The sequence below is a fragment of the Megalops cyprinoides genome, chromosome 24 (genome assembly GCF_013368585.1).
Source record: "Megalops cyprinoides isolate fMegCyp1 chromosome 24, fMegCyp1.pri, whole genome shotgun sequence".
NCBI classification, from domain to species: Eukaryota; Metazoa; Chordata; class Actinopteri; order Elopiformes; family Megalopidae; genus Megalops; species Megalops cyprinoides.
In genome coordinates, this window is record NC_050606.1 from 19,825,774 (window position 1) to 19,853,137 (window position 27,364).

The 27,364-nt window shown below is 43.4% G+C and overlaps 1 protein-coding gene across 1 annotated transcript in view; it reads right to left on the bottom strand.

Annotated features, from left to right (window-relative positions):
• Positions 1 to 26,053, bottom strand: part of LOC118771263 (neuropilin and tolloid-like protein 1) — a 45,304-nt gene extending 19,251 nt beyond the window's left edge. The window contains exons 1-6 of the mRNA XM_036519208.1: positions 25,993 to 26,053; positions 25,076 to 25,129; positions 24,698 to 24,832; positions 22,742 to 22,990; positions 821 to 862; positions 592 to 719 (exon numbers count right to left, since the gene is read on the bottom strand). Of these exons, the coding sequence (XP_036375101.1) occupies positions 592 to 719; positions 821 to 862; positions 22,742 to 22,990; positions 24,698 to 24,832; positions 25,076 to 25,129; positions 25,993 to 26,020 (636 nt within the window). The 5' untranslated portion in view covers positions 26,021 to 26,053. The remainder of the gene's footprint in view (positions 1 to 591; positions 720 to 820; positions 863 to 22,741; positions 22,991 to 24,697; positions 24,833 to 25,075; positions 25,130 to 25,992) is intronic.
• Between the last annotated feature and the right edge of the window lie 1,311 nt (positions 26,054 to 27,364).

Below are 27,364 nucleotides of genomic sequence, written 5' to 3' on the forward strand. Positions count from 1 at the left end.
CCATGTTATTGTCCAGAAGACAAACAAACAGAGCTGACCTTAGGTGCACTCTCCGCTATTACCCTCTACATTTGAAGGGAAAAAAAAAAAGCCTCCCTCCTCCGTTTCATTCTGGCATTCTATGAATATCAGCCCACGGCAACTTCTGCCTTTCCCTCATTAAACAGCAGCCCACAGCAATCCCTTTTAACCACTTCACAAACATACACATATACGTGTTCGGTAGTTCCCTCCAGCTACATTCAACGTCTGGGAGAAAGGAGTGGAAAAATTGGGAACAAAATGCAAAGAACTTTGCCGACTTGGGTGTGAGTGTGAATTGAGTATGCGTGTGTGTGAACATGCTATATATATATATATATATATATATATATATATATATATATATATATATATATATATAGCATGTTCACACACACACACACGCATACTCAATTATAATAATTTGTATAATTTGTATACAATATTTCAGTCCACAGCTGTTTAAAAACATCACAGAAATGTTTAGGGGTGTTTAGGGGTGGCTTCTAAGATGTATGAGCTGTCTGTCACTCATGCGAGGCTCAGGTGTATCAGCTGTAGGTCAGTTACCTTGGAGCCGGGTGGAGCTCTGATGAACCACTTGCAGTCCACGGCCTCCGTCTGCAAGGCCTTCCCCTCCCTGCTGATCTGCACGGACTCCACGATCCCCTCCGGCCCCCCCAGCTCAAACTCGCACACTGGGCCACAGAAGAGCACACGGAAGGACAAGTTAGAGAGCGCCCGGGCCACGCCCCGCTGGCCCGCGACACGTTCGGCGGAGGTAAAAGGTTGTACCTACAGGGCAGAGGCTTCGGGTCCCCCACGTCTTTGAAGTCGGGATCTGGAAGAGAGAGCGCGTATTTAGAAGCAGGCATTTGCGTGTCGGCAGCCTCGGACTGTGTGGGTGTGCGCACACTGCCCTCTCAAAAGCACATCCTGTGCCTGTGGATTACGGCCTCATCAGATGCGACAAGCTGACACACATTTACAAAATGAATACTACGTCCCTTAACTGTTCTCAAGTGCATATGAATCATTATTCAGTGATAAAACAGAGATTTGGGTCTGGCTGGGCAGTTTATATATATCATACATAAACTTTATTCAAATATATATGTGAATAAAGCCACATTAACCATAATACAGTGTTATTAACTATGATACCCCTGCTAAAACAACTCTGCACAGACTGACTGTATTGTATTGAAAACCTTACTCGTGACAGGGTTAAATACAGTCCGCTGCAGTCTAAGCAACAGAGTAACTGAACGTCCTGGAGAGCCAGTGTGGATGCTGGCTTTTGCTCCGACCACTGCTCTTAATTACTTCATTGACCCAATAATTTAAATGGATCTGATGAACTTCTGGAACACAGTTTGCGAATCCACTGAAGACAGTATGCATTGCGAAGCCTTGTGCCATTTTACTGCAGAGCACTTTTCTAATATGCTCAGGTGTACACAGTGGCGAACCAGCTGGCCTAAAGTGTCACAGGGTTAACGAACGCCAGCACACTCTGTACAATGGCACGACGCTGCAGGGACAAGGGTACGTCATATCCCATAATTCCTCTGAAGTCCACAGCCCTGTTGTCGCTCCATATTGCCCATGTATGTCTATACGTTTGCTGATGCTCTATTCCACAGGTTGCGTTTCCACCTGTTAGTTTGTGCACTCACAAGGGGTGTAATGATACAGCAATTTATATCAATTTACACTGACATCCAAGCACTGATGAAACAGTATCAATGTCGTATGGGAGAACTGATCCATACCAATGAGTCTTCCTTTATTTATTTACATTGATATTAATGCTGCAATTTGGATAAAACTAGAGCACCTGCATCAACCCTACTTATCTCTCAACACTGAATGTTATTTCAACAGCATATAATGAACAAATGTTTAGATAATGTACATTTTGCTAAAAGCAAAGAGCAATTTTAAGATAACGTAGAACCATATTGTATCCAAATGTATTGTAGGGAACTGCATTGAAGCGAATTCTTACACACGTTCCAATGTATCGTTGTTTCGGTATTACATTGTATCATTGTTAAGCCGGTGGATTATACCCCTACAGTAGATATTCTCCTGAAGCAGCTCAGGTCCACCCCCTTTCTTGCAAGCCGGCACCTGGGAAACCAGCCTGCAGTTCTCTTCTCAAAAGCCCACTTCCTTAACGCGGTGACAGAGCCGCCCCTGTCGTTCTCTGAAAGGGGGATTAAATCCTACTGTGGCTGCTCCACAGGACACGCGCAAATTGATTTCTGACACAAGTCCCTGCTTCGTGTCCTTTAGCAGCCATCTCTGGCTGCTTCTGATATGTTTTTTTTTCTCTCTCTCTCTCTCTGATATGGTAGTTCCTGTAGATTTATATGGGGTGACAGTGATGATACATGCTGGGTAAAGTGAGCTTTACTGAAGGAGATTTCTGGAGTTGGTAAGGATCAGGGACATGTTTGCTGTAATGGGGAAGGAGTCGCATGCGCGCCTACTGAAGTCATCACACATACGCTTGAATTTACGTCCTGACACATTCATACGGCTACGCATCCTACTTTTATGATATAAATTGTTTTGAGCAAAACGGTTTAAAAACTGGACAAATGCATGGCTGTGCATGCAATCACACACACACACACACACACACACACCCACACCCACATGCACACGAATACACAGAAAATACAAAATACACACATACGCACACAAATACATAAAAGCTGCATCTGTGGAACATCTGTGTATTAGAACATTTTCAGTGCACAGGATATCCTCTTACATGCCTCCTTTGTAGACAGAACTAAAGCACTAAAATATTACAGAGATGCGATTCTGGGACAACCTACTGCTATGCGTTAACTTCTACAAATACAGAGCATTTTGCAGCTCTTACCATCTCATCATATAACAGACTACTGAGGAGCAGACTAGAGACAGCTGCTGAGACACATATGATGTGGTGAAACACAAACAGTTGTGAGCAGCATGTTTAAGCGTTAAGCGTTAAGTGTTACACTGTTCTTTTTAGTGCATTTTTTGTTTGTTTTACTTAAGCCTAACCACTACGATGCTTACCCCTACATTTGAATGTATGTGGTATTTGAATGGATGAAGGTATGCTTTAAACAAAGTCTTTTTTTCCAATTTCCATTTTTTTTAGAAATTTTTTTCAGATTCAGACACATTAAAAACCGACAGACATTGAAAAGAATTAACAAAAATACTACAGAAGAATAACTGAAAGTAACACATTAATGTGTAGATGCCATAGTGGTTGGACTGAATTCCCTTCTAAAGTCATGCCCTGAGACCGCAACCAAAGTAAACATTGGCTGCAGCTTTGCTCTCGCACCCTCACGTGGTTATGAGGCTACCGTATAGATTCCTGCCTCCTGTCTCCCATCTTAGAAGGATGCTGGGAATGACTGGAATGATTAAAGATTGTTGCTGAATTCATGGGACCCCCACCTTGTAAACTGTGGTTTGTGATATAATCTTTGGGGCTTACACTATAAAACCACGGAAAACTGTTCTACGCCTCTGAAATTGCATGCCCACTCGCACGGCGTGGCGAGCAACTCGATAAACACCCAACTTGATTTAGTCGTGCAATCCTTTCACTGGATTTCAGGCTGAAATAAACTTGACAGTGGAGTGTAAAGGGACAGGGGAAAACAGCCTTGGAAAGACTTTGTGATTTGATTGAATCCCCTCCCCTTTACTTTCTTGCCTATTGAATCACATCCCGGGGGGAAGTGTAAGAGTGTGATGCAGGGGGGACGCATGACGGTGTGACACGGGAGGAAGAGTGAGGGAGTGACGCGGGGGGAAGCATGAGGACGTGATGCAGGGGGAAGGGTGTGGCGCAGGGGGAAGGGTGTGGGTGTGACGCAGGGGGAAGTGTGTGGGCATGACGCGGGGGGAAGGGTGTGGGCGTGACGCAGGGGGGAAGGGTGTGGGCGTGACACAGCACACAAATGTGCATATTTCATATTTTAATACAGACAACTACTGTCTGATACCACAAAGGAATGCATGTGTGTGACTACACTTCTCCATCCATAACACATATAAACATCCTGTCCTGGAAATAGTTACATTCTGTCTTCAAAACATAGTGCTTGTATCCAAACCACAGCATCTGATTTATTGTCCCCATCAGTCACACATGCCTTTGGGCAATGCCAGGGAAAGGCAAAAACAAGGAAATTCATGTAATTAGACAGTGGCTCAGAAAGGTCATACTATCACAGGTATTCAACACCCAGTAATGGAGCCATTGTGATGCTGAATAGGTGGACTCGTTTTGCATGCTGGTGTACTCCCAGATGGGCGGAGTTTGCAATCGTGTGCCAATCATACGTTTAACTGAGTGCAAACTCCACCCACTCAAGGCACATCAGCATGCAAAAAAAAAGCCCAGCCACTGAAATAAAGCTGAGCATTAAGTATCCTCTCCCACAGATCTGTCTGCTGGGCAGGCTGGCTCAGACATTAACGCGGCCTCATAATCATTTCGCCAAAGATGTGATAAAGCACCTGCAAACACTGGCCTGTCACCCAGAGTGCACCTCTCCCGCGCGGTGATGGAGCTGGAGCGTGGAGCGCGTGCCTCCGTGGCACGGCACTTAAAATAAGCGCCTGATAAATGTCCGCCCGAGGCGTTAAACGCGGTTGATCAAACGGATGAAGTCGCCCAATTAATCAGCGGCGAGTGTAGCTGGAGCGAGGCCCGCGCCGGCCCCCCTCCAGAAGCCTGCTGCCTGCTGAATCTGGCCATTGAGCTAGATTGGGAGACCACGCCCCCCTCCAGACTCCAGCCTGTCCAATGAAGCCCTCAAGTTTGGGACACCTTGCCCCCTCCAGACCCCGGCCTGCTCGCTCGAGCTGCCAAGCCTGGGAGATCACGCCTCCCTCCATACTCCAGCCTGCCCAATCGAGCTGTCAAGCCTGGGAGACCCCACCGCCATGTGGGTGTGTCAAAGACATGGGGGGCGGGGGGGGTATATATAATGTATCTTAATGTCAGGTTGCGCTAAGACTGTTAAGTGTGCAGTTCTCATAAAACATAGCACAATATGATGTAATACTCAAAGCTAAAAGTATTATGAATATTAGTAAAGTCATTATGTTTTTCTTTGAAAGGGAGTACATATATTTTACCACTGACACATTATGCAAATCTCCAGATGGGCCTTTAAGCGCAAGGTATACGACAATCTTCCCAGCGAAACTCGACTCGCGCTGTTCAGGCTGAAATCTACAGGGTTTGGAAACACAAACAAAGCCATGAGCCGCCTGGATCCCGGAGGCTGTGTCACAGTAAGATAAACAAATACATACAAAACAGCCCCCTCCGGCCCTGCGCCGAAACAATAACAAATGCTAAACGCTCGTCAAACCATCGATTCCGTCTGTACAGGCCAGCCATCGTGCATAACTGCATTAGAGGGTAATAAGAGAACAGAGGAATAACTCCCGTGCTGCCGGTAAAGCTGAGATTGCTTTTGCAAACTTGCCACAGGTTTAAAATAGCATTTAATCTCTCCGTTGCTAATTTATGACCGGGACGTTGGCGCTTTGCCCAAAACTGTGTTTAGGGTGGGGGGAGAGGGGGGTTGGTGTTTGATCAATGCTGCCTCAATTGAAGTGATTTACAGTTGAAGAGCACTTGGTGTTTGCACCCTGGCCAGAAGCCACTGCTAACAGCGTGGCGGGTCTCAGAAAAGTGTTCTCTCAAAATGTGCTACAGTCACTGTGCATTTCCTGAATTCGGGTCCCTGAGACAGAGGGGAACTACGTACTGTTTGTGCAGCAAAACCTCTCTGCATTCGAAAGACACTGTTCGACACTTGTAATACAAAAGAACTTCTTTTTTTTCCATTTTATTCTCACCATCGACCCTGGAAATTGCTTCCATGTCGTAGCGTAGGCCGACACGTTATCTCCGTGGTGATTTATTACCTTCGGTGCGGAGCAGTCGATGGAGGTAAGCGCAGACCTTGGAACGGCCCGCGGAATCCAGCGCGATCTCTATCACGAGCCGCGGCTGCTGTATCCTCCCCGCAGAGAACGACTCAATCACCCTCTGCCCGGTGATCTATCAAAGGTGGGAGCGGAACACGCCCATTTCCGATGCAGGTCAATGCTTGGTACGTGTGGCGCTCTGTGATTGGCAGCTGTAAATTCCCCTGGCGATGTTGTGACAGGGGCAGCTGTTCCTTTGCAGGCGGCTGGGAGTGAAGTGAATGATGTCACGATGAACAAAGCTCAGTGTCAGCCAGCCGTGAGATGAATCAAGGCTCAAGCTTGCTGCTGCAATGGCAATCGTTGGTGTGATCTCACCGAGTGCTCAGCCTACAACTAAACAGGGACGTTTAACATTGCAATTCTTTATATTGCATTTACAAAGTGCTGAAGCCAGTTGGGTCCATATGTGTCCCAAGTGACATGGGAAAAGGCTACTTCTGTTGTTTTCATCATTGTAACTATTATCACCATGGTAGATACTTTATTACAGAGATGTGCAGGGAGGAGAAGGGCCAGTTCTCAGTCCTTTATGTTGTCAATGGGACAACCAATCTAGCCACTAAAGTTCACTGACCTTATCGTTGAGTTAAACTAGAGGTACACTTTTACCTGTTTTTTACTGTGTTGTCATTATTGTCACCTGTCCCGTCGGTTCGATCTCCGCTTTGGGGGGGGGGGGGGGGGGGGGGTGGTAGCGCACGTGGCGGAGCAGTTGAAAGCCACCGGGAGATCGTGCAGGCACACTGCTGATCCCGCAGAAACGGGAGAGAGGTTCGCTCGGCGGTGGGACATGTTACCGAGACAAACCCAACAAGCGTCAGAAAGACACGTTTTAATTGAAGGTTAGAACGCTGGTCCCCGAGCGGCAAATTGCGAAATGACCGAAAACAGAGTCGCGCACGGTTTCAGCGCATAAGATTTCTTCCGCCGGCACGGTCACTGAAGGTTAAACGGCGGTCCTTTACGCTAATGACTCATGCACGGTCGTCTAGGTTATGCGCGGCGCTGGAGAATTCCTCTGGCTCGGGGTGGAGAATAAAGTAAAGAATTATGTTTTAATACACCGTTATTTCAGCACGGCGAGGCTCAGGATGTTCCGCAGAATATTAATTGGATTTATGACGGTATTAAGAATATTACATCAGCACAGACTTTTGGAGGTGACTGTGAGCCAAATGCATTAGCGTTAGCGTTTGCAGCACAAAGCGCGCATTGTGTCTGAGCATATTACCTCCCTGCAAATGGTCAACATGTGAAGAAAATCTCTAAAATCTTAGTTCAGAGCTTAGAGATCACAAAATAATTTTGAAGAGCAAAACATATCTGCTCTGCAATGAGCATAATAATGACTTAAAACTACATTGTTTAAGGAACGTTTTCCCAGTACAAGAAAAAAAGTGTATCTACAAATGCAAGTATTATTACTGAAGTCTGCTTACGACACCTTGATATTAAGGACTGTAAGTGTGAGTGTGAGTGCCGTATCAGCACCATGTCACCTCTGCTGCTATTAAGCAGTACCACCTGTGGGATTGTGGGACAGATGCACATTTGTCCTCATTCACACTACTGTACACTGACACAGCATTTTTCAGTGTTTGGGAAGCAATGCACTGTTGCCCTTTGTGAATCAATATCATTTCCCCACGGCCACAGGAACTGCAGAGTAGGAAAACTGTGCTCAGGAGGAAATAATAACCCAGGACTCTATAGCGGAGCCCATCTGCTAAACATGAGCCAAGGAGCGACTGCACTCACACTGAATGATCACAGCGGTGGCTGCTCTAAGTCTTCATCAGGGCCACTCTACCCTGGTCCTGGAGGGCCGCAGTGCCTGTAGGGCCACTCAACCCAGACGGACACCACAGAGTGCACTGCAAAATGACCACCTCCAAGTGCAAAATTGTCACCTTTGACCCATGCAGCCGACATAAAATGGGAAATCTATATCTATCTGGTCTCAGACATGTTTGTAAGGAACACCTTAAGGATTGGGAGAACAAAGTAACTTCATCTCAGCACCGTAGAGCTCCAGATGACCAATAGATTCCAGAGGAGAGCACTAAGAGGTCATTACTTTATCATTCTTGCCCAAAGAGGGAAACCATGGTGATATTTGGGCAGTTCTGTATCTTATTAATGAGGGTGGGAGTCCAATTTATCACAGAAAATTGTAACATAACTGCTTCAACATCATTTATCAGAAACATACATAGTTATACATATTGTAATACATATGGTACACAATAGTAGTAATATACCACAAGCAGAAGGGTTCAGGAAAAGGACAGACTAACTGCAGTGACCGGTACGATGTTCAAAGAGGCTGCAGTCAGCTCGACAATAACGCCCAAATGACTATTCAAGACTATTCAAGTCGCTGTAAAGAAGCACCCCACTCTTGCAATTAGTGGCATGCACATCCGAGAGCCCACAGAGCACAACACAATGCTGGTTCCAAGTCAGGATGACAGAGTTTTCTGAGGGCAAGAGGAAAAGCGGTTTAAAACGGCGGAATAAAAAAACACGAGAGCGCAGCTCGGAACCCCATCACGAATTAAATCCTGCTCCTTTGCATTACAAAAGGCCCAGCTGAAGGAAGGAGAGGGGCGTGATAGCCGGAGGTGCCGCAATGAAAAATGTGTTGCTGAGATTTCCTTTTTTTTTTTTTACTGTGAAAGAAGAAAATAGAGGAAGTTGTCCACTCCAAGAAAGATGTTACATCTTGAAAAGGCACACAAGCACATACAATACAGAGCACGTAGGATGTAGGTACATTGCCAAACTAGTAACATGAAACCCAAGAGTCCCTCTGAAAGTAAATGGTTTATGGAATATTTATGGCATCCACTTTGAAGGCAGTATATCATGCCATCAATACTTCTGTTACACTGTATTATCAACATCATGTACAGTTAGTATATCGAATAAGCTTCAAGTAACACTCAAGCCAACATTTGGTGGAGTTTTGTGTATAACTGACTAATTTGCACAGACACAACAGATTTCGTTAGTGGTAATACCAGGAAAGGCAGTGTAAACTTTTAAGTAGGTGAGCCAATCTGTGAACTGGCACAGCAAGCTTCTAACAAGCTTTTCAAATATGCACTTAATTACAGCAATTTCTTTTTAAGGCTCACAAAGTAAGCTTAGTCGAGAAACACTTTTACTCATTTATAAAGATCAAGTGTTATTCATCCCGGGCAAATTATCAGCTGAATGCTACCACCCATGTATATTTTACCAGGTCGCATTCACCCGCGCTTTCTTTCAAGAGTAGTTACGTTTGAATAAATGTTTTTTTTTGACAAAACAGTGAGCGTGCCCACACGACTTGGGGGCAAAATGGAGACAGGGGAAATTAAGACGAACGTCCCGCGTGTTAGTGTGATGGAGTGCTCAGACTGTGCCGTTTGCCGTAGCCGTGTAGTCCTTCCCTCGGATGTATGAAACAGAGGCGAGCGGCAGGCCCGGCCACATTATCCCTCCGGCGCAGAGGGGAATTAGGGAAGGGATTAGCGTTCATTGGCGCTCATTAGGAGTCTGTAGTAAACAAACAAGTAAACAAACTGGTGCGCCTCTTCCCGCTGACAAGTAAACAGGAGACAGGGGTACTATTTCACTTGGAACTGCAGGGGTCTGAATTCCCCTCTTTGACCCCTGTTGTTACTGCGGCTCATTTAAAAAGCCCCAGCGCTGCCCTGACTGAAGGCTTTGCCTGGGCCGCTTTGCGAAGAAAGCAGCGTGCGAGGTTACCCTCAAACGGAGCCCGGCGGAGTCTCTGGCGTGCGGGGGATGGGAGGTATGCCGACTGCTGGCCTATGCAGCTCGGCGTTACAGTACTAAAGCGTGGGAGGATCAAATGAGCCAGCGTGTCCTCTTAATAGGATTTCCACAACACTCTCGTCTATGATGCGCGGATGCTGAATGGAGCAATTATGCAGCATTCCCATGCTGTAACCGGGCTGCGAGTCTGGGCAATTCATTGAAAACGCAAAACGCCTCTGCTCACATGTGTAGTCTGCCAGTGAGCAGTCATGCTAAGAGACGTGTTTAGCTAAAGAGCACCATCCAGAAACATACAGCTCTAAAGCAGACCATCCACAAACATACAGCTCTAAAGCAGACCATCCACAAACATACAGCTCTACAGCAGACCATCCCTAACCACATGGCTCTAAACCAGACCATCCCCAACCACATGGCTCTAAACCAGACCATCCCCAACCATATGGCTCTAAACCAGACCATCCTCAACCATATGGCTCTAAACCAGACCATCCCCAACCATATGGCTCTAAACCAGACCATCTCCAACCACATGGCTCTAAACCAGACCATCCCCAACCATATGGCTCTAAACCAGACCATCTCCAACCATATGGCTCTAAACCAGACCATCCCCAACCATATGGCTCTAAACCAGACCATCCCCAACCACATGGCTCTAAACCAGACCATCCCCTACCATATGGCTCTAAACCAGACCATCCCCAACCACATGGCTCTAAACCAGACCATCCCCAACCACATGGCTCTAAACCAGACCATCCCCAACCACATGGCTCTAAACCAGACCATCCACAAACATACAGCTCTACAGCAGACCATTGCCAACCACATGGCTCTAAAGCAGACCATCCCCAACCATATGGCTCTAAAGCAGACCATCCCCAACCACATGGCTCTAAAGCAGACCATCCCCAACCATATGGCTCTAAAGCAGACCATCACCAACCATATGGCTCTAAAGCAGACCATCCACAAACACACAGCTCGAAAGCAGACCATCCCCAACCATAAGGCTCTAAAGCAGACCATCTCCAACCACTGAACTGTTAACCCATTCTGGTCCAGATGTTGATAATGTTGTGATGGACATGACATCATAGTTCAAAAAATTTTAAACAGCAGCAGCCAACATGAGGGGCTGAGGATTCCTTCTGCACATTTAAAAATTTTACACACAGCAAAGTGACGTGGGGAAATGGTCCAGGATCTGAGCTTGTATAACAGTTTCAAAGCCAAGGAGGATCCCTGCTGGTGGTCCTGGAGTAGCGTTACGTGAGTGGAGTTCTTCCAGCAAACATCCAGCTGTATAACTGGCAAAAAAACTGGACTGTAAGTAAGTGACAGAAACATACATACTTCAAGCAGCACCACAGTTAATACCATTCAATGAGAACATATACATTAACATACTTAACTGTCTGTTATGTAACAATTCCTGTTATTTATATGATTATTATATTATATGATTTGGCATCGTTTCTGCTCTTAGCGTAAACCTATTGACCACACTTTTGTAGGTCACTGTGGGAGACAGCATTTGCTAGATGACTAAATGCAAATATAATGAAGAAACTTCAAACACAGAAACCAAAGCCTCCATGCCATGTACAGCACCTAGAGATCAGTGTAATTCAACCACACCAAGTGTTTTCCACTTTAATGGAAAACTCCACTAAGCCTTTAAAATGGGGGCAGCTTGCTGGTGGGTGCCACTAGGATCCCGCGTGCACTTCGAACCCCTATTTCATGCGTGTCCATGCGAGGCATCTCCACTCCTGCAGCGCAGAGCCCCTGTAGCACTCCAGACTGGGCGCCTGCTCTCCATCGCCTCAGATGTTCCTACCTGATAACGCTGCAAACCATATGTATCTCTTACAGTCTCATTTCAGGGTACTTTACTTTTACAATCTACTAAACAGATAACGCTGAATTGCTGTGAACTCTGATATTCGGTTGCCAGAAGGGTACTACTGGGAATATTTTTTCAGCTTTTTTAACTCACATACATGTACATATGAGTTTCATGGTGTTTTTTTCACCAGACCAAATCACAGAAAATGCTTTATGATGTGTAACTGCAAGCATTCCTGATCCACATAAACTCTACCAGCATTAGAGTTTATTTCAGCATAAGCCCTGCTCATTTCCTGAAGTGTTACACAGTGGGATGGCGCTAGATGCTAGTAAAAATACCCACTGAGAGCAAAAGCATTACAGTCTTATTTTAGGCTCAGTCATGCTCGGCTAGCTCTCCGAGTCTCGACAGGGGGAAGACTACAGCCACTGAGGGGGCAGCGGGCTTCCCTCCCAAAGCCTCTGTGCTTTGTGTCAGAGTGATCCCTCCAAAATGGACCAGCTTTTGAAGTTAAACACCATTACCATCCTTTGGCAGCGAGGGACACGGCAACCTCATAAACACTAAGCACCTGTCACTCCCTGCAGTCGTACAATCCTGCTTCACGCTGTATGTTTTACAATAGATAACAGCACCATAGCCGTGCATTTACTCAACAAGGACATGCATTGAGCTCTGGTCATATGTAAGGAAGGAAGCCACAGCTAAAACATTCAGCTAAAGAGAAATGCCGTTAAATTCAAAATGCCCTCATTTAAACTTGCCCTTAGTTAAAACACATGGCACACCAAACTGTTTGGACACCTCACAACAGTAAGTCCTTTCATAGTGTGAAAATGTACTATCTGAAGGGTTCATAAGCACCTTTGTCCTCAGCAGAAGTAACTTAAGTGTCTAGACTGTTGGCATGCCATATAAGCTACCGGGGTTTAGATAACAAGCAGGGGACAGTTTGTTACCTTTGAAAAGTGCTGCAAGTCAGATATTTGAGAATAATGAGGCCGTGGTATCTATGCCTCATATAAACATTAACCGTTACTTGTTAGTATAATGTGGTATCTGAATGTGTTTCTCCATTAAAATCAAAGGCAGTGCATGCATACAGCAGTTACATCTCAAAGTACAGGTCTGAAGGACAAAGTTCCAGGAATTCCCCAGGTATCTCAACCACCCCGTAGAGCAGAATGCAATGTACAGTGGTGATCTACTGATGCCGTTACATAAAAAGTTTAAATACTATCATCATTTTACATACATCTCATTTTAGGGATATGTGCACTGCTGCTGAAACTGTCATACTTGCTGTGATCCAACACATATCTACATCAATTCTGTAAGCAAGCAGACACCCTTGTCCGGGTCAATTTACAGAATATATCTTATATGTTCCTTAGATTCTTACAGGGGCACCAAAATGTCATCAAAAATCTGAAGCTACAGTCTTCTTAACAAATGATTGTATAATCTTCTGTGACAGGACCAGTGCCCTCTCAACAATGCCAGGCTGTATCATATGTTTGACATGGTGGTAAGTCAGCCTTCCACACAGCCTTTAATAAGAAGAGACTGGAAAGCTGACACTATGCCTGTGGCAGTCATAGCTTTGTCTTTTGCCATTAATAAAACTCTACCTTGCCAAAGATCAAAGACGTTTTTGTTCCCAGAAATTGGGACTTTTGAGACATGATCAAAAAAATAGCTGTGCAGTTCAATTATTCTGAGAGCTTTAGATCAGTCAAGTAGACAGGTGATCACAGGTTCCTCACAAACATACAATAAAACCACAGAACAGCTGGGTTACATTACACTCATCATCTGGGGTGATGAAAGTGAAAGGGGTTTTAGAATAATAGGCCATGGGCAACATTAGTATTCACTGACTGTGGTTTGCCATCCCTTTAACATATTTTATTGCTCCATTCATAAACTAATACTCTCCATTATTAAAAACAAAGCATCAATGCACTGCTGAAACCTCTATGCTTTCATGTGTCAGTCTTTGTCATGAGACATCCATGCTGTCCCTGCAAAGGTTAGTTAATTATTAGAATCAGGAAAAAAAGCACAAATTTAAACAGAATTCAAATCATTTTCATTGTGTTAGACTGAACCATATTCGAAGGTTGTAGTTTCTTCATTGTGCTGCCATGCAAGCCAGCTCATTAATATCTGGCTATACCAAGTGAGGAAAAAAAAAATACCACGCCTATCAAGATGACCGCCACGTCTTTTAGAACTCAGAATTAAGCTCCTCACCCTTCTGGGTTTTAATGACTTAACGAGAGCACATCACACACGCACTGAGTCAGGGAATGGCGCTGTTGGTAAAGCATCTGAATATTCATACGCAGCAAGGAACGTAACCGCACAAGACTGCCGCTCTTATCTCGCGGTTTCACTTCCTGGAACAGGCCTGTTCCTCTGCCGTGCGTTTTCAGGGGGAAAATGATATTAACAATCGTAAAAATGAAGCACGATTTTATGTGCCTGGCCTGATTAACCGAGCCTGCCAAATAAGAAACTGGAGAGAGAGATCAGGCAGCGGCGCTCCTCGATCTGGTGCACGCCGCGGAGATAAACACCCCGCACTCTGCCGGCACCGAACTGACTTTTCGAACCTCGAACCCTGCGGGTTTAAAGGGCGAGGGAGAAGCGGCTGCCGACGCTGTCGACGTTTTCGCGTCACTCCGTTTAGCGTGAACCGACCGCGGGCGGGACTGCGGAACACAGCGTGTCCGCGGAGGCAGGAGCCGCTTTCCGGTAGCATTTTTGCTTACTGAGGTATTTCTGGCGGAGCACCTCGCTGAAGAGCGCGACGACCGGGTCCCACCTGGGATTTGAAATGGCAACGTTCTGGTTCTAAGCCCGGATTTCTCCCCGCTGTGCCTGTTACACTGCAACACCTGTTATCCAGTCTGAGGCTTTATTGCTGCAACCCTCCCTTTCACTCCCCAGATGTGAACAGATGGCTTTTTATGGTGTGACGTTGCATAAACAACATACACATGTTCACACAGGGGAATTACAACCCAACAAAGTGATATAAGTGGTTAACACCTCTTTGTAATGTTTATATATTCTCAAACTATATTACTAACACTTTATTTGCTTTTAAACTTCAAATAAATCATGTTTTATACATAACAGGTTCAAGACTCTAAACACAATTATGGGCACAAATTAAATAAAGGAAAAGCATATTTCAAAAAGTCATCTTGATGCCAGTACTGCTTGTGGTCTTCCCTGTGGTACTGCACCACAGTATGAGTGATAGGAGGTTTTGTTCCACCCAAAATGGGTGGAGCTAACCCTTATCAGTCATTTGATTTGAGCTAATCAGTGAATTTCTAATGAGAGCTCAACAGCATGACACCGCAGAGCAATAACTCCACTCATTACCGAGTTCATGAGGCGTTACTTCCTGATTACTGGATATTAAGCCACCCTGCTGTCGAATGCAGTTTCATTTTCTTGCACATCCGAAGTCCCACTAAGTATCAATTGTGGCTGTCAAGTGAACCATCTAAACATGAGTGAGCGATCACAGGAAGTGATGCGGCTTCCTGGGAAACGCACACACAGCTGTGTTTGATGCTGCATGATTCAGAAGCGTGGCTCCATGTTTGCTGGCAAATGTGTCACAGCATGAAAGCAATGGCGTGATTGCCAGAAATGTCGATCCAACAGCCCAACACGTTATGCAGTGGTGATGTATCATCATTTTATCTTTGCAAATGGCACACCAGAGGAAAGAGACAAAAAAAAAAAATGCAGCAAATCTGTAAAAATACATTAAAGGAACATTGTTTGAAACAGTAAATCTACAGGAGCATAGCCAGAAAACTTGTTAATTCTGCACATAGTCCTGATTTGGAGATGGATGGCAGTATTCCCAAATGGCATGAATGTAACAGCAGAGAGCTAAAATGAGTTCACTAGGTATGAATTTCTAAACAGTGAGCATTGCTGATGATGAGGACACAGGGGTACAGATGTTTGGCTTGGGGTCACACCTTGCCATGGGCCGAAGTTGTTGACCCCCCCCCCCCCACCCCCCCCACCCCTCATTTGGACATCACACATGAGGAAAGATATAGATGAGATGGGGTGAATGATGGATGCTATGAACAGGTGACATGAGAAGAAAGCGGAGAGTGGGTTTTTTTATACCTGAGGTCTGGATGGAAGTATTGACTGCATGGGGAAATTGTCTAAAAATTCTCCTCCCGAACACTTGTCTGGAACTTCAATTATACCAAGCCAGACAATTGCCATTGGCAGTGAAATTAACTTCACATCCATTTGCGGGACCTGTACAGCGGCTTGCTCCATGCTTGTTTTGTGTCTTAATTGGACTCAAAACAAGGAACTGCGCAAAACCTGGGACCTGGGAGTAAACATCGATTTTCTGCTATTTGGCTTTGATTAGGATAGGAAAGACAGAGCGGCTCGCGGTAGGGCATTATGAAAGCTCCTGAGGTGATTAACCCTCGGCTGGGTCTCCTGTGAGAGTGAGTCCGTGGCTGGCAGGCCCCGGTGCGCTCCGTGCAGAGGACACGTGCTCATTAACTACGCCGAGTGACGGACTGGATGACCTCCCTTACAGCTGCGGGACGCTGTGTCTGCACTGTTAATGAAGAGCTGTGCTTTCAACTACGCGCGCGGACGCTGCCAACACCTGCTGCGAACCTGTGGGGCGTGAGCCGGCCACCTCACTGAAAGGGCTCCGTGTAAACACACAGCACCCCCCACCCCCCCAAAAAAAGGAGTCAATAATGCGAGAGGCGCAACCGTAAAGTGATCTGCCCAGCGGGAAGGGAGCACGACGAACACCAGGTTCAGTGCTGAAGATGAAAAAACGCATCACGTTCACACCTATGCCTCCCATCCCTGTGGTGTTAGGTCCATCTGTTAACACATTACCTTACCTGCAACTTACAGCAAACACATAACGAAATATGTGAAAGGAGAGCAGGTAGTGTCCATATAACCTTTATGGCTCAAGGGATTTTAACCATTCTGTTGTATTGGGTGATTCATTTCTGTTTTCAGGGGAAGTTAGTCTTTACTTAATAAAGTTCAAATGTAAACTTAAGTTAACATTTACAAATTCAATATTTTATTATAAAAAATAAAGTGTAAAACCAGCTTTTGATGTAATTAACAAGGAGGAGAAAACATACTAGATGGAAAAGTTGAGTGAAAAGATTTTTATTTCTACAAAAATAACACTAAATTGAATTATGATCTCTTTAAATATGAACCTGCTGAACATTCCTGAAGTGTTAATATCAAAGAACACTCATAATACTATAATATATACTGAAATAGAAAATGAAAACTACCTTTATTTAATTCTGTTTCATTTAAGCATGTCTCTTGGTGTTGGTAAACAATTTATGAATTTTATTTATGAATCATATACAAACAGATTTAAGGTGGAACTGTTGATAATCCCAGCTGTTCAAAATTCTCTCCTGTATGTATAAATGCTTGATTTAACACCAAAATGTTCCCCAATTTTCCATAATCAAAGGCTTCACAGACATACAAAAAACTAGGAAAATTTTCAGAAAGTGAGATTAGAGCTTTTCACTTCAGAGGTTGATATGAAAGTAAAGTAAAATCTCTCTTTACAAAACTTAACTAAGCGGATTACTTAGCACTAGAGTGTTAATTCTGTGAATGTGTAATGTATATGTGACACGACAACAGATTGTAGGGATTCAATCTTACGCTAAAGGTCACCCAGGACCCTTGTAAATGGTTTAACAGACCTCAATGAAAGGGCTGTGGTGACACTGTGTGGTGTTTCATCTTTTTAAATATTTAACTGGGGACTGCAGACATGCAGTTAGTACTGTATGTCTCACTATCAAAAATTTAAAAATTAAAAATTCAATAAACTATAAACTTAAGTTAAATTGTCCTTGTAGGATTCTGTGAGTTCCTTACAATGTAGGGGTATAGGGATCCCATACATCTGAGTCAGGGAGGGGTCAGCACTGCAGGACTTACAGAGGACTGTGATACCCCTGGTCTGCCTAAAGCATGTATAGCATTACTGCGGAGAGTTGGGTCTCATTAACAGAGGAGCTAAATCACTGCACAGATTTGAGTGAATTTCCCAAGTCATCAATCCCCAGAACTCGCCTCAAGACTTTTTGGAAGGTCCTGCATGTCGCCAAGGTCAACCAGACACTCAGATGCTGTGGATTTTTTTTTTTAATTCTTGCTTAGGGCCCACCCATTCAGGCTGGATATTGATTCTGCTCGCAACATTCCTCAAGGTGCCACAGTGACTAGAGGTGCCAAATCACTTGGATGTCTGACAACATTGACACCAGCAACCTTGCTGTCAGCGCGCCAGACAGATGTTGCACAAGCATGTTGCTAGGCACCTCGAAACAGAATCACACCGAGCCATGGGTGTGAGGCTGGAGCTTACCAATCCTGCCAATCACACCCTCTGAAGGCACAATCTGCCACAACGCAGTTACTCTACATCAACAACCTACAGCCACGCCTACTTGCAATTCGCTCTTGGACTGCACGGAACAATACCATGTTGTCCCATGTGCAACGGGGGTGTCCAGAGTGACAAACCACTTAACCGCTGCAACATTAACAATTTCCTTCTAGTTTGATATGTAGCTTGAGCAATGCGTGAAGTATTAACCATCCTTGCTTAATGAAGCTTATTACATTGACAAATGTTAAGTGATCCCAGGTGACCAGTGGCACAAACTTTATTATCACAGCTATTAGTGAAGTGACAGTGTAGCATAGTGGTTAAGGAACAGGACTTGTAACCGAAAGCCTTGCCGATTCCCCACGGGTGCACTGCTGCTGTACCCTTGGGCAAGGTACTTAACCCACAATTGCCTCAGTAAAAATCCAGCTGTGTAAATGGATAACATTGTAAAAACCTGTAATTGATGTAAGTTGCTCTGGATAATAGCATCTGCTAAATGCCAATAATGTATCATAAAACATCACGCAGTTTAATTAATGCTAAAAATTATTGGTATAAGCCAAATATGCACCCAGATATAGTGAGTTTTTGAAACTCTTAGCAGGCACCATTTTGCAGGGCAAATATTACACCTTTTAACACTTTATACACTCAGTAACCACTTTATTAGATACACCTCTCTAATACTGGGTAGGACTCCCCTTTGCCCCCAGGATGGCCTGAATTCTTTGTGGCATGGATTCAACAAGGTGCTGGAAACATTCCTTGGAGATTCTGCTCCATGCTGACATGATAGCATCACGCAGTTGCTGCAGATTTGTCAGCTGCACATTCATGCTGCGAATGTCCTGTTCTACCACATCCCAAAGGTGCTCTATTGGATTGAGATCTGGTGACTGTGGAGGCCACTGGAGTATACTGAAATCACTGTCATGTTCCTGGAACCAGTTTGAGATGATGTGTGCTTTGTGGCAAGGTGCATTATCCTGCTGGAAGTAGCCATTAGAAGATGGGTAGACTGTGGTTATAAAGGGATGCACATGGTCAGCAACAATACTCAGGTAGGCTGTGGTATTTAAAGGATGCTCAATTGGTATTAAGGTTCCTAATGTGCGCCCAGAAAATGTTCCCCACACCATTACACTACCACCTCCAGCCTGAACCGTTGACACAAGGCAGGAAGGATCCATGGATTCATGTTGTTACGCCAAATTCTGACCCTACCATCTGCATGTCGCAGCAGAAATTGAGATTTGTCGGACCATGTGATGTTCATCCAATTGTCTACTGCCCAGTTTTGGTGAGCCTGTGCCCACTGTAGCTTCAGTTTCCTGTTCTTAACTGATAGGAGTGGTACCCAGAGGGGTCTTCTGCTGCTGTAGCCCATCTACCTCAATGTCCGATGTTTTGTATGTTCAGAAACGCTTTTCTGCATAGCACTGTTGTAACGTATGGTTATTTGGGTTACTGTTGCCTTCCTGTCAACTTGGACCAGTCTGGCCATTCTCTTCTGACTTCTGTCATTAACAAGGTGTTTTCGCCCACAGAACTGCCACTCACTGGATGTTTTTTTGTTTTTCGCACCATACTCCATACACTCTAGAGACTGCTGTGCGTGAAAATCCCAGGAGATCAGCAGTTTCTGAGATACCCAAACCACCCCGTCTGGCACCAACAATCATCCCACAGTCAAAGTCACTTAAACCAGATTTCCAACCCATTTTGATGTTTGGTCTGAGCAGCAACTGATTTTCTTGACTATGTCTTCGTGATTTTATGCATTGAGTTGCTGCCAGATGATTGGCTGATTAGATACTTGCACCAATGAGCAGGTGTACAGGTGTACCTAATAAAGCGGTCACTGAGTGTACATCCGACCTATAATCAATTTTTACAGCTGGATATTTACTACAGCAATTCGGCTTAAGTGCTTTGCTAGAGGGCACAGCAGCAGTGCCACACCTGGGAATAAAACCCTCAGCCTCTGGGCCAGAAGCACCGATCCAGTAGCGCTGCCATTTACGCATATGGAATAACAGTAATTCCCGCACCTCCCTCGGTGGATTTAATGCACTTTCTACGAGAATACCTACCCTTTGCTCCTTTGATTTTATGGGGGAGGGGGGTCTGCCATGTAACGTTATTCTATTGAGCATTTGGCTGCAGCATATTCTACCGGAATATCAGATCTTTAAGTGGGTTGATTACACACCGCATTCAGAAAACACAGCCTGTGCGTGTGGAGGGAGCGCCCCCCCGCTTTTTGGAGCGCTTCGCCTTTCACGCGAAGCTTCGTTCGACTTCCTGACAGCTGGAGACACAAAGCGCGAGAGCGAGAAGGCTGGGCTTTGTGCGAAAGCGAGACTCATCACGCGTAACAAGTGCCCCCCCCCCCTCCCCGCGCACCGCTGCCACGCAAACACCGTCTGAAAACCGCACGTGTTCCCACTGGCGCTGACACAATCGCCGGATTCTCCAGCGAGCCTGTTTTGGATCTTCCGCGGGAGAAAAAAAATAATAAAATAAATGATTTCTATGCCCCTGATTATGTAAATCATGTCGTAAATGCGTCTCATTAACTCGGAAGTTGAGTCTTTTTTTTCCCCCCCAAAAATTGCTGTTCTGGCACATTTTCAGCCCTATTTCCAGAATGGTGACACAGGCAAAATAACCTAGTTCCTGGTCTTCAGGATATTTAGACCTGGATTCAGTCACTGTTTGTCCTTAAATCTGCCTCACAATGAAATGTAAGGGTTAATATTTGCATATCTTTGGTTAATTCATTCGGGTCATCACTTTAATTGCCAAATTTCTTTCCAGTCAGAGGTTCGAACAAATCTTCATTGATTTCAGGCCTTCAAGGTAGATATACCAACATAAGTGTCTTTACATGAAATAAAACCATTACTTTTTTTTTCTCCTTTCTAAAGCAAAACATGACAGGTCTTCGGCTTTCAGAGTACAGCTTCTACTTCTTCTATATACAGAGGGTCCTCTCCTTAACTCTGAGCAACATTTAATATATTTAACTGTAGAAATGTTTTTTCCAGATCCTCCACATTGTTTTGCAAGAATCCCATCAAAAGCTGAATTCATGACTTCCACCTTTTCTCGCCTTTTATGTATCAGATTCATTTTGACCATTACTTTACCTTTCGACGATATATTTAGGCAGGGTTCCTTTTTTGTTACTTACACTTAATTTCGAATTCCTTTTGGCAGCCGCTGAACTCTGCATTATAACTGTTAAAGTGTAACATTTCCAAAATACATACGTACACATCACACTGCATTAGTTCATTTCCACAGACAGAGCCGAGTGCCTCAACCACTGCATCAACAAGAAAATATCAGGAACAGGAGTGACCGTAACACACTCACGGATATTAACCAAACTTTTCCCAATGCATATTCAAAACAAGTGAGGCAAACTTCACTTAAAATAGTGCCCTGAAAGAATATACATGAACATCATCTTATGTTTTGATTTGATGTGTGTGTGGCTGTCTCTCTTTTACTGGGTTACTGATGTCAAGTATTAGACACTCCATCATTGGAAACTTGAGTGTCTGTACTAGATATGATGTAAGGCTTCACTTCTGTCACGGTGTGTCTTTATAGACCATGATACCCCTAATGCTTTGCACATTTCATGCAATTAACAATGACAGCTTTGCATCAAGTCCAGGCAAACCTTGGGCGAAAGTGTGTACACTTCTGGTCAACATTATAGGCACCCCTGTATTTTAAGTACATAATGTACAATATCTCATAAAAAAGTGTGTAGTGAAACAGCTGTGGTCAATATACACTCATTGACTGATACAGAACAGCACAGGATAAAACAATAACAATTTAAAAAGAAATGGTTGGAAAAAGTGTAAAAACAGAAATGTTGCTACATAAACAATTATTGGCACCCTTTTGAAGAATTCAAATTAAACTGAAAAGAAGGAGTAGATATTTTAGTCTAGTAGTAGTCAGTGCAGGTATGGGTCAAAGATCATGTGTCCTCCAGTAGGACAATGACCCAAATCACACATCCAAAAGCACAAAAGAATGGTTGAAAAGGAAAAAAATGGACTGTTTTAAACTGGCCAGCAATGAGTCCTGATCTCTTGGAAAGAGCTGAAATCTGTTGTTGGGAAAAGGAATCCTGCAAACATTCAAGCACTTGAACAAATTGCAATTGAAGATTGGGAGAAACTGCCTGCAGACAGGTGCAAGAAGCATACAGATGGCTATAAGAAAAAGGTTTGGAGGCTGTCATTACTGCCAAGGGTTGTGCAACCAAATATTAGGGAGGGGTGCCTTTAATGCTGTCCAGGTCACATTTTATGTTTATTCTGTGAAATCATTACATGTAAGTTGAAAAGGCATCTTTTTTCTTGAATGACGTTGGACATCCTATTAAAGTATTCTGATGATACAAAGTTGATGCATTTCCAATTATTTCTCAAGATGTTGTACATGATGTACTTAAAATACAGGGGTGCCAATAATGTTGACCAGAACTGTATAAAGATTATGTTTGGTAAAGATAAAAAATAAAGGTTTTATACCTGGAGTGAAATTGTATCTTGCTGAAAATCCAATGGCTTCCAGTTCGCCATCAGCAACAAATTTTATCCAGAGGTATCGCCCGCTGGACCTGATGTAGGGTGGGCTCTCCTGCCCACAGTAACGTCCGATTATTGGGGAGAAGCCAAAAGGACCATCCCGAACTTCGATGTGGTCAAATTTACACTCCCACGAAGGCTCTATTGAATACTTCTCATTGAAGTAGAGGTCAATGCACTGCTTCGGAGCAGCTGAAACAAACAAACAAAAAACAATGAGGTTTAAAGGTGGGGATATTACATGACGAGCAGTTTTACATATGACGACAGCTCAGCTAACGTTTTTTGAGGAAATTATCCTTTTCATACCTGAATGTATATCATTTTCTCAGATCTGTTATACGCACATGGAAAACAAAATCACTACATGTCTCATTTTACACATTCATGCTAATCTGCATGCTAATCAAGTCAAATGTATTTGTTATAGCACAGAGCATAGAGGGAATAGATCCAGAGGTAATATAAAAAATTAATTAAAAAAAAAGATAAATAAAAACGGAAAAAACCCACGCTGGTTGAGATAAACCTGGAAAATTATTCCGTGACCTTGGGAAAAAGTGGTGGGGAGACTCCTAGATAACAGCAGAAATGATAACTTTTTTTGGCAAGTTAATTACAAAAGTAAAGAATGGACCACATAAAACATGATGGATAAGAGCATTTTTCCTTGTTTCCAGTACAACCTTTCATTTAAACATATTTAAAGATCTTCCTATTTGACAAAAACAGTGTAACTGGTGCCATGGCATGGAGTTTAGACTTTAAATCATCTTATTATGTCTAATGGTTTAAAAATCTAGAGTTAATTAGGAAATTTTCACTTAATCTGAACTCAATTTAACAGCCCACAACACAGAAGCATTTTGATCTACTACATCTACATAGAAAAGAAAAATATGATCCTCAAGTACATACATAAACATATTTATCAATAAGACATCTTGCGAGAATGATAAGATTTATCTGAGTGGCTGGTGTGAGATAGATTCATATATTACCTAGGGAACACCGTTCCGGTAAGCATTCTGAAATTATTACCTACCTCAAGACACAATTGACTCATCCTACATGCTGGATGACGTCAAACTATGTTGCTGCAAATTAATATTTCAACTGATAGGATGTGCAGATCCTACAAATTTCTATGCCAACGGCTATAAAAGTTTGTGAAATCTTTCTGCAACCTTTCTGTAACATGAACCTTTCTGCAACCCTTTTCCCACATGAATAAACAACATTTAAAAGTATGCCAGTGAATGAATATGTTTTTTTTTTTTTTTTTGCTATTGTACTGATTCTGTGCTTTCCACATATGAGTGGTATACTTGTGTATTGTATTTTAATGGGTGTATTGTTTGAAATTCATATGCATTGTAATTGATACTGCCTCTTGGCCAGGACCTCCTTGAATAAGAGATTTTGTATCTTGATGGACCTTTTCCTGAGGATGAGACTTTTTCCTTTTTCCTAAAGGATAAATTAAACATAAGGTATGCCCCAAAATGGCTTTGCAGCACAGTTTCAAAATTGTTTGCTTTGTTAGCTGTGGAGGAACTTAAAAATAGGTTGGTGGTATTAGCAGCTGTTTAGACATGTGCTAGACAAGTTTAAAACAGTAACTTAAGCTTCATTATACACCAAGGGTTTAACCAAATCATTCCATTTGCATTTGTTTGATATGGATCCAGTGTGTACTCTAAGAGGTGCTAAGAAGTCGTTTACAGTTTAATTCATTCTTTAGAGACAAAAAGGACAAAAGTGTGAGCAATCTCACTAGTGACATACGCACTCAATGCTAATACTAAACACAACAGCACACTATCCTATGGCATGGTCTACTCTATGCCATAGGTATGAGGAATGTTAGGTGACTGCATGGAGAAAGGGGACATTTACCTTCAAGAATGTAAATACATTCTCGCTCTGGGGGGTATTTGTCGGGGTAATTCGGAGAAGTGAAGATGCCTCCGTCCGCCTCCTTCACCCAGGTGCCACATTGACCTGCTGGCTGGACTCCCGAGTTGTTTCTCACTGTAAAACACGAGAGGCTCGGCCTGAATCGTGGTGCTCGAGTGAAACAGCAGAAGAGTTAAAATGGCAGGGGCTGCGATGCTCATCTCATGCGCCTGGATGGCCACTCGCTGAAACCCGCTTGTTAACGGCGCGTTCCAGGCGCACTTGAGATTAATAGACTATCCGTCAAAACAAGAAAATGGAGTTGAAGAAAGTAATACGTGATGGTGAATCAGGACCGCAGGAATATTGTAACGTTACCTCCTGTCTTCTTCGTTGCCCCGGACAACCCAAGTATGATGAGACCTGCAACAACTGCGACAAGAGAGGAAATAGTAATTGGTGTGGAAAAAGCTAATGAGACATATTTCTTCGTATGTTTTCGAGAGCACTGCGTAATAAAAAAGCAACAAACTAAAGAAAACAAAGACGTTGTGTGTAGAGTAAGTGTGTGAGGTTTCGTACTTACAATATTAATTTCTCCACCAAACGCGATCATATCCTGAGGCATTTTCGTAAATATTATAACAGGAAGCCAAACCACTGTATGTTTACTGGTAAATGGTTCAAATGAGCAGCGATAAAAACATTATATTAACCTGGATCAACACGAATATATCACTTTCTATTATTTTACTTAATTTGTCATAACGTACACGTATAACTCATTAAGGAGATTTTTTCCAAAGACGTGCTTTCATGAAAATGAACATAAAGTCAATTAATAACGAATGGGTAGGGACATAAATGACTTCGTATCGTTAACGACTCCAAAATACGTTCATTTATAAACTATGAGAAACCTTTATAAAGTAAATTCTTCAAAGCTCCCAAAAACTTGTGCCGTTCGTTTCATAATGAACAACCGTCTCAAATTATTAAGACTGAAAAGGACTTCTGATCCCTCACATATTACATATTGCGTCCGCACATATTGTACCCTACATGACTGCATTCAGTCAGCCAGTGACTAGCGCATGTTATATCTATAAGGACCTTGCTATGCCTTCAAGAAATCGTGTTTTTTTTTCTTTGACAAAATACGTTATTCATAAACCAAAAACGCTGAATGAACACTCATGATGCAACACCAACAGTGCGCTGACCCGATATCGCGCAACTGAAGCCGTTAAAGTGAAAATATTCCAGCAGTTAAACGAAAAGAAAAGCAGACTCACCGTGAAGCAAACTGCACCCATGTACCATGTCTGTTCCTTTGACAAGGGACTTCAATCTCAACTAATTCCATTTAGATAGGCAACACTCCAGGTGGGAAGAATTGATATACAGAGAAATTTCAAAACTAGACAACTATAATGTCAACAGCACCTAATGTATATCATGTAGCTAATATCTCAGAGAATTCCCCCCACAAACAGTAAACAAAGAAATGTATAAAAATGCAGATTGCCAGTGTAAAAAAGAACTATTAATCACCGGTTTCATATAAAATTTGAATGCGTCTGAACATTTGCCCAATTCCCATCCAAGCGTTTCCGCGAGCTTTCGATGCCTCCGTTGTACTGATGGGATTAATAGGTCCGTCATCAGCTTCCTCTAATCGCTCCACCTTTGCGATCTTCTGAGGAAAAGATTTACCATAGGGGATTTGGTCATCCTTCTTCAATCCCTATGTAAGGAACGCTCCTTTAGAACCGAGTAAATCCATTCCGCGCAGGCTTCTGTGTCATTTCATTTGCTCGCTACATGCAGAGCCCCCCAACTTCGACGCTGAACTCGCGACGCAAGGCTTTACGCTTATCTCGTTCTTTTCCTGTGGTGATGGACGGTGTAGAAAGGCATCCTCTACAGCCGGTCAGTGGTTTCCCTAACAAAACGCATCCGCTCCCCTCCAGCAGTTGATTGGCCGTTCATCTTAGTCCTTCGAGTGATTAGCTGTGTGAATATTCATGATATAACCCACGCCGATAGACAAAAAAACAAACAAAACTTAGAATGTCACACAACCTTATGAACACTGAATCTCGCCAAAAGAAAGTCACCGTTTATTTCCCAGACCGCATTGCAAAATGCTGGTCCAACATCTCAGCATAACAGCATAACATCAAAATAAACGGAAAGATGTGGAGAAAGAAACCCTCCGTGCGGAAATGGAAAGGAAACAGCACGATACAGATGCCTATACGAGCCCGGTCCTCCCTTGCGACACTGGACTGCACCTCAGAATTGACAAGAAAGAAAATGCAGCCCGTTAAATATGGCAGGGTCGAAGATTAAAAGTGAAAAAGAAATGAAGCATCAACTCTCAGCAAATTTATTCTGAAGCAAGAATTATTCGTTTTAGGCGTTTTAAAAACATAACGTTTTGGTTGCTATAAAAATAAATCTGATGACTTACATCGCAATTAAAGTATACACTGGACGTGAATCTGAAAATACAACCCTCTATAATTCGGTATTTCTGTGAAATGTGTGCTTTCTTATGCTGAATTGGTTGTTTGTTCATGTGGGGGATCATGACACAATGTTTGCGTTAGTTGAAAAAATATATTTTATATTTTGGATCTTTTCCCAAAGGGATACATTAGA